This window comes from Arachis duranensis, chromosome 5, assembly GCF_000817695.3.
Source record: "Arachis duranensis cultivar V14167 chromosome 5, aradu.V14167.gnm2.J7QH, whole genome shotgun sequence".
NCBI classification, from domain to species: Eukaryota; Viridiplantae; Streptophyta; class Magnoliopsida; order Fabales; family Fabaceae; genus Arachis; species Arachis duranensis.
Window position 1 is genome coordinate 88,444,490 of NC_029776.3, and position 8,897 is coordinate 88,453,386.

At 35.3% G+C, this 8,897-nt stretch overlaps 1 protein-coding gene across 1 annotated transcript; it reads left to right on the top strand.

Moving 5' to 3' along the window:
* Positions 1–2,675: 2,675 nt before the first annotated feature.
* On the top strand, positions 2,676–4,581 carry LOC107490205 (serpin-ZX). The gene is made up of 2 exons (XM_016110979.3): positions 2,676–3,161; positions 3,618–4,581. The coding sequence occupies exons 1-2, from the start codon at positions 2,676–2,678 to the stop codon at positions 4,395–4,397; spliced, it is 1,266 nt and encodes a 421-aa protein (XP_015966465.1). The 3' UTR covers positions 4,398–4,581.
* Positions 4,582–8,897: the final 4,316 nt, after the last annotated feature.

Consider the following 8,897-nt stretch of genomic DNA (forward strand, 5'->3'; position numbering starts at 1 on the left):
AACAAATATAATTGTGGTTCAATTGTTATGATTTACTGTTAGGGAATTCCTTTATTATATACGTTAACCATGTGTGAAGGTACGTTGCTGATGTAGTTTGGGTCTATGATGTTATTATTGTGACCTTGACATGAGGATCTGCTTAACTTAAATTTGGTGCATGAATGACTTTGTTGTGGCACACTTGGTTTGTCTTTTATCCGAGTATAAATCATGTGAAGTGCTTGGTAGTATTCTTGGCATGTTGAGATGTTTGCGACAGGAAAACTAATTCTAATTGTTATGATCGTGACCCGAATTCCCTAATTTCTAACCAATTTGGAGGACTACTAATTCTAAGTATTATTATTGTGAGCTGAGTAAAAGGCTTACCACTACACATACCCCTCAATAATGAATGGGCTAATATACTTGTATATTTTTTTTATTATTAATGCAGTATATTTTTTATTTATTATTAATAACAGCAACCAAAAAGCCTTGTAAATAGTTGCATTAAAGAAAGTTTTAGTAAAAATTAGTTTTAGTATTTTAGTTGTCTATCTTATAATAATTTAACCTTCATGTACTCTTTTGTACTCTAATTTGGAGGCCTAGTAAATCTAATTAGTAATAATAAATTTGAACACATCATTACTGGTATCAAGACACAATAAGGTCATAAAGAAAACCCAAATAAGTAATGTTATCAAAACATAACATAGTATTAATAAGTAGTCCATGTCCATTCAAAAGGTGGTATGATAGAAACATAGGAAATGGGTGCTCCTAAAGTTTGAAATGGGAAAATTTGGCATATATAATGAAATATAGAAACTCACGTGATTAAGAAAGCGACTGGGTTTCACCCAAAATGGAATGTAATCTCTGTGAGTTCCTCTAGTGGCAATTCCTTGGTGACGTCTTCCTGAAAAGAAATCCAAGATCATTATCAGAGACTCACATCACAAACCATTACTTAGTGATACAGGCCGATTATGCGCCACATACCGCAAAAGCAGGTGGGAGGCACCAAAAGAACGGATGCCTAACATGCTGAATTGAACATGTGTTTCGCATTGCTACCATTTCGACAACCCTCCCATCTATAGTTCGTCCAGGTATCAACGTTTGAATATGTCGCCTGGTGAGTCGATATTGGAGCATTCTGACAAGGGTTTCCCTAAATTGAAGCAAACGTTAAAGGGAGTCACACATAACAAATGAAGCAAATAATCATCATGACATACTCATCTGAATGTCCATCCGAGAATAAATAGTTGAATAAGAGGGTATCCTGACGATTGAAATCCATGTCATGAGTGGCTTTAAACTTTGGCCTATTCTTACCAACATTCTGATTAGAACACAACAAGACATTATGTTTTGTTTTATTTAAGTACGTCAACGTAAAGCACTGTTGCATATAAATGTTCTAAAATAAGAAAGTTTACCCGCGTTGTGCTGCAGGCAGTAGCAGCTCTTGAACGCTTTGTCGGCGCTGATCCACTGCATCGCCCATCCGGCGAGTGGAAGAGCCTCCTTCCTTTTAGTACTGGGGCTGTCAGTGGCTGCGGCGGGTTGTTCTCCTCTGAGTCAACTGCAACATCCAGGATTTCTAGAGGAAGGGTTGGATCTTTGCTTGGAATGGCGGAGCCGCGTAAGATTGTGGCATCTCTGCGGTTGGTCGCTTCAGAAACATCATCAGCAATAGCTTCCACATTTTCAGCGTGTCCATGCAAAACAAAGGCAGCAGCGGCATCATCTTCTTCCCTACAAAAGTGTTAATATAGTATATAACAATATTAGCATCGATGGAAAAAACGACCATGCAGATAATATACATTTCAAAATAGCATTCATCCACCTGAGATTTCGCTGCTGGGAAGCCACTGTCCATGGTTTGGATGGAAACATGTCTTCTACCTAGTAGACCACTTGAATATAGATGAAAGAGAAAAAAAATTAGTATTGGACACATAAACCTCCCAACTAAGTGTGGAATATATAGTGATACCACTCACCCAACATATGAGACTACTGGACAATACACATCATATAATGTTTCACTATATTAAACCAGTGGACACAACCATTATTTTATTTTGCATGTCAAAGTAGGCTTCACACCAATGGCCAAGGGGCCAAGTGTCTCATTGTGTAACAACATATATTAATAGTAAAAGTATAAATTATGAATACCCCTAAAGATCTAACAGAAGAAGTATTTATATTTATTATTCTTATTAATATTATTTCAAACATTATTGAAATTATTATATATATATATATATATAACATAAATTTTTCTACATTCTATGTTGAAAAATATATTCTATTCCAGGATTTCAAAAATAAATAAGGATAATTAGACTATAAATGACACAACTAGCAATAACAAGATATCCAGACAGGAATATTATGCAGTAATTTTATTCTAGGCCGAATACATGGACTGGTACACATTAAGAAAACAAAATAAAAATTCCAAAAGGCCTGAAATGGCCAAAATTTTACTTTACTAAATTCTCATTTATTGGGACACAAGGGAACCGTTGGAACACATATCTAAATTTCAATTCATGAATTCAATATGCCAACTAACAGATGCCTAGCTACTTCCTTTAAAAAGGCAAGACTCAAATGCTACAACACCATTATTCCATAACATCCCTTCTTATGTTTCATTCAAAACAATGGTCATGCCCAAAAATAAATTCTATGTTGTTTTCCATGGAAAAAAACCTGGGATCTACAACAATTGGCCAGAGTGTTTCGCTCAGGTAAATGGTTTCAGTGGTAACCTGCACAAGTCCAACCAAAATGACGTCGCGTTCAGCATCGCCAACCACATACTATCCAACCACTCTGGCAACAACAACATAGTGTTTTCGCCCTTATCGCTCCACGTCGTGCTCAGCATCATCGCTGCTGCTTCCAAGGGTCCCACACGCGATCAGATTCTCTCCTTTCTCCGATCGAAATCCACCGACAATCTCAACTCCTCCGTCTCTCATCTTGTCACCATCGTCCTCGCCGACGCCACTCCCGCCGGCGGCCCTCGCCTCTCTTTCGCCGATGGTGTCTGGGTTGATCACTCCCTTTCTCTCAACCCTTCCTTCAAACAACTCGTCAACAACGATTATAAGGCTGTTTTGGCTTCTGTTGATTTCCAGACAAAGGTTCAAATCTCCATCTTTCATACTTCACTGTGATAATTACTGCTTTAATTTAGCATTTTAGCTTCACAGACTTGCGCATTTTTCCCCCGAACGAGTTCATGACCTAATTTAGCACAAATGTTTATTCACCCGAATAATATAATATACATAACTGACTAAGTTAATCGGTAATCTCTAACTCACTATTTTGTACTGTTATTCTGAAATTTATAGCTTTTGAACATAGGACATTAGGAATTGACTCAAGGTTTAGATCTTGCTTTTTGAGCAGCAAGAGGGTTGGTTTCTAGCGATCAATTGTTGTCTAGTATAAACATATTTGATCATTCTCTATGTAAACGATGACTCTTTATCATAAACAAGTGAATTAGGATTAGCGAGCGAATTTGGCTCAAGGTTTATCATGCTCTGTTGGCATTTGATGAATTGATCTCAAATTTGATTGTGGGTTTAAAGGCTGTTGAAGTGAGCAAGGAAGTTAATTCTTGGGCTGAAAAGGAGACAAATGGCCTCATTAAGGAGGTCCTTCCAGCCGAGTCAGTTGACGGCTCAACTAGGCTCATCTTTGCCAATGCAATATACTTCAAAGGTGCATGGACTGAGAAGTTTGATGCACAAATGACGAAGGACCACAACTTTCACCTTCTTGATGGAAGCTCGGTTAAAGCCCCCTTCATGGTCAGCAAGAAGAAACAGTTAATTAGTGCTTTCGATGGTTTCAAAGTGCTTGGCCTTCCTTACAAGCAGGGAGAAGATAAGCGCCAGTTCTCCATGTACTTGCTCCTTCCTGATGCAACAGATGGGTTGTCGGCTTTGGTTGAGAAGGTGAGTTCTGAACGCAGTTTCTTGGAACGCAAGCTTCCTCGTCAAAAAGTGGAAGTAGGTGACTTCAGGATCCCAAAATTCAAGATTTCTTTTGGGTTAGAAACTTCGATTGTATTGAAGGAGCTAGGAGTGGTGTTGCCTTTCGAAGGTGGAGATTTGACTGAAATGGTGGATTCTTCTGTGAGTCAAAATCTGTATGTGTCCAGCATATATCATAAGTCATTTATTGAAGTAAATGAGGAAGGAACTGAAGCTGCAGCAGCCAGTGCCGTGACCATAAAATTGAGGAGTATCCAATTTCCAACCAAGATAGACTTTGTAGCTGATCACCCATTCTTGTTCCTCATCAGAGAAGATCTGACTGGGACTGTCCTCTATATTGGGCAGGTGCTCAATCCTCTTGCTAACTGATGTTAGTAGTCACACGTGAGAGTGTGAGACAAACATATTACTACCTACTAGTGATTAGAGGGTGTTTCGCCCTTGTTCTGCTGTCCTGTTTCTATTATGATCCACAAATTTGTGACCGTTTGACATGTGAATCTTGTATGTAAATTAGTAATCAGATATACAAACGGGTGGTGTAATTGTTTCAGGTTTTATGTCTGACCTCTAATACTTCAGTACCGTTAAAGTGTGTTTAAAAGAATAATATACATAGGTAAGTTACAACTAGCTGGCATGCAAGCAAGAAGCACAGAATCTGGGCAAAAGCATTAACAAATTCAAGAGATTTACCTCATCTAAATGACACTAATGTAAATACCATTTTACTCATAAACCATAATCACTGAATGTCTAAATATATTTTGACACGATTCATCTTGCTCTATATTGATTCTAACCATTTTTTAATTTAAAAAGCCGAATTTGACTAACAGTTGCATCAGACATATATTTTTTCAATGGACTATGTTAAATGTACACTAAAACCAGTACTAAAGTCAGCCATCAATATAAAATACATGTTAAAATATAAAATATAAATATACGTTGAAAATAAATTAAATCACACATATAGATTTTAGTGTACGAATACTATTTTTGTTTTTGAATATGTCGGCAAATATAGTATTGCATCATATATCCTTTAAATTGAGTCACCAAAAAATATCCTTTAAATGGAGCTGAAGAAAAAATACATGCGAGAAAATATTTTACAGAAAAAATAAAATTGAATGAATGTGATTTCGGAAGCGCTGCGGTGATTTTTTTTGTTTTTTGTTTTTTCCGTACTAGCGCGTTGGTTGATGTTAATTGAGATGAGATAATAGCACAGATTAGGGGGGCCTGGGCGGTCATGGTCGGTGGTGATGGGGTTGGCCTTCAGGAAGTTGCATCTTTTCCTCGTAAGAATTAAGATTCATTAGCGATATTCACAGCCACACTAATAAACTAGTGTTGATTGTTGATTAAAATAAAACTGGGCAGTGCAGTGGCCACATGGTGGCGCGAGATTTTAGATGTGAAAAGGGTATCCGTCTTCTACGGTTCTACCTTAAATTACCGATAAAGCCACTGCATCTTGGCTCAGCTATAGTCTAGTAGATAGAATGATAGATTTAAGGATTTGACTCCCCTTGAGACATGATGGGACAGCTCCGTCAGGATAATGGATCAAGTTGTACCAATTCTGCATTGCCATGACATGATTCAATGTAATTGAGTTTTCAATTTTTCATCATTTGAGTATTATCCTTTTCTTTGTTTCTTTTGTACGTCTGTGTTTCCAGCCAAAATTAAATATTAATTAAACTCTAATCATATTGCTGGAAGAATTACTTGGCTCCATTAGTTTGGTTGGAAGATTTACTAATAAAGGCATAAGGGAGATATTATTTATACTTGTATGTCTCAAGTCTAACCAAACTATTCAACCCATTCAGCTCCATGCCATAACGTTCTCTGATCTGATCTCATAAGTCATAAATATAAAGTACTACTACCATATCATATACAAAATAAATGCAGTGTGCAATACCATAACTATTTTTTTAAGACGACTATTTCAATAAATATGAAAAAAATATTTTTTTACGATGATCTTAATTTAAAAAATATAATTTATTTGTTTTGTTATATTTTAAATAAAAATAATATTTTTATAATATATAAAAATTAAGTCTTATAATTTATTATTCAATAATTAAAATAAAATATTTTTATATAATAATAATCATAAAACTTTTTATTAGAATAACCATTTTATTTAAATAAGAGGAAAAAAAATAGTGATAGACACTAGATACTAGACAATTAAATTTCTTTTCAAATTTAATTTTAGTTATAAATATGCTATGATCATGACTAAATTGGAGGATATAGAGTTTCGTTTGACAACGTATGAATTCAATAGGAAGGATTTACGTGTCTTTCTTTTACGACAATTGAAGACTTATTATATAGTTTTGATTCACATATATATAGATTGGCATTCCTTTCTGTTCATGAAAAATATTTTTTGAAAAGTGATAGGGATTAATAATTTTATTAATATTAATTAATATTTTGGTCTAATATTTTATTTTTATGTTTTTAAAATTTAATATTTAATATTGGTAAATATTAATAAAAAATAATTAATTATGTTAATTACTTTCTATTTTTACCTGAAGACCCAATGAGATTTTTGAGGACATTGTAGAACTACAAACCACTATGTGGATGTGTAAAAATACACAACTATACAAATATAGAGAATATTAAAGAGAGAGAATTTTGGATATAAATATGTGTACTTTGGAGAGGAAATCTTTCAAGTTGAAGCATTCATATTGATAATTTTTCTTCAGGCTTAATAAATAAAGCATTGAAAACTACATTGATCGATAATGTAATTAAAACACAACTTAAAAAGACATCACACACACATGAAGGGGAAAAAAACTGAAAGATCAGATAATTCAAATATGTTGATCATGTTTCGCTGATGATTTTTTCATTGCCTCTGAGATCCACTATATCCATAACAGTTCCAAGAAGCAATTTGAATATAATCATTCAGCCTCCCTCTTAGTTTCTATTTGCCTTGAGCTTACTTATGACTAGGGGGTGCACAGACCCGCTCCGGTTCGAAAATTCGGTCCGGTCCCGAATACTTTAGGAACTAATTTGGAGTGATTTCATCGGGTTTAGGGTCGGGTACGGGTCTCAAAAATAGACCCGTCATTATTTCGGGTCGGGTCCGGGCCATAGCTCGGGTCACCCGAAGTCGGCCCGGTCATCATACACAATTAATATTTTGTGTTATTAGTGATGGATCATGACTATTCTTACGTGGAATTTAAGTATTGTAAACCTTAATATTTTGTGTTATTAGTCATTATAAGACTATAAGTTAATGCTTTATATTTAGAATGCATAAGATTTTAGACTAATACATAAGATTGTGTTATTTGTATTGATTTAAATATTTGGTATTATTAGACAATATTAGTAGTGATTGTGATTATGCTTTAATATTGATTGTGGTTATGTTTTAATTTTGAAGAATGGTTGGTTCTTGTTATATTTTTCTAAGTGAATTTTACCATGTTAACTAATGGTTGGAGCCTTGAAAATTTGGATATTTTTACATGCTAGTTTACAAGAAGGTATCAACGTAATGTAATGTTAACGACCCGGTTTTCACCCAGTTTTCATCCGGTATAATTGTGGCTCGAAAATGTATTGATTTCATCGGGTTTAGGGACGGATTCAGGTCCAATAAATAGACCCATTGTATATTTTAGGTCGGATCTGAGTCACATCAAACCTGACTTCACCCGGCCCATGTGCACCCTTACTTATGACCAAGGCTTCCAAACTCAAGATAACATCCTTCTCGTCGTCCTTCACTATAATTTGGCCCCTTGTGCATCCTGATCCATTCAAAAATGGTAATAACTGTTATAAAATAACTAAATAAATAAACAAGGAAGAGGTAACAAACATAAAATATAAAGAAGTATAAAGAGAGTGAGAGAAGTATTGCAACATAAAAGAGAGAGAGAGAATTATTTTATTACTTTTGTGTGTTTAAAGGCCTCAGCCTATGTTCCTATTTATACATGTGCAAGGCTTCTCTTTTTCAAACTACATTAAATTCATTCATCCTTGGAAAACTCTATCTTATGGAAAATGGGCATCCACATAAGATGTGATAACCCATTCTTATCACAACACTCCCCCTTGGATGACCATTTAGGATTATTGCCTCGTTAAAACCTTATTAAAGAAAAACCCTGTGGAAAAAAACCTTAGTGAAGGAAAAAGAGTACAATATCCTTTGTGATGGGACTGCCTCATTAAAAACCTTGTCAAGAAAAACCCAATGGGAAAAAAACCTGACCAAGGAAAAAAGAGTACAGTCTCCCCCTCTTGCCGACATTATTTTATATCTCGAAATCGGTGCATCCCAATCTGATGTACCAATCTTTCAAAAGAAGATTTTGGGAGTGACTTTGTGAATAAATCTGCCAGATTGTCACTTGAGCGGATCTGTTGGACATCAATTGTCCCTTGATTTTGAAGGTCATGAGTGAAGAAGAATTTGGGAGAAATATATTTTGTTCTATCACATTTGATATATCCGCCTTTAAGTTGAGCAATACATGCTGTATTATCTTCAAACAGGACAGTTGGAGCTATCTTCTGATCAATCAGTCCACATGATGACATGATATATTGGATCAAACTCCTTAGCCAAAAACACTCGCGACTTGCTTCATGTATCACTAGTATTTCAGCATGATTAGAGGAGGTTGCTGCTATCGTCTATTTCGTGGACCTCCATGATATAGCTGTTCCACCATATGTAAATAGGTATCCTGTTTGAGATCTCCCTTTATGTGGATCAGACAAGTATCCAGCATCTGCATAGCCAACTAGTTGTGACTTGGATCCATAGGGATAAAACAATCCCATATCAAT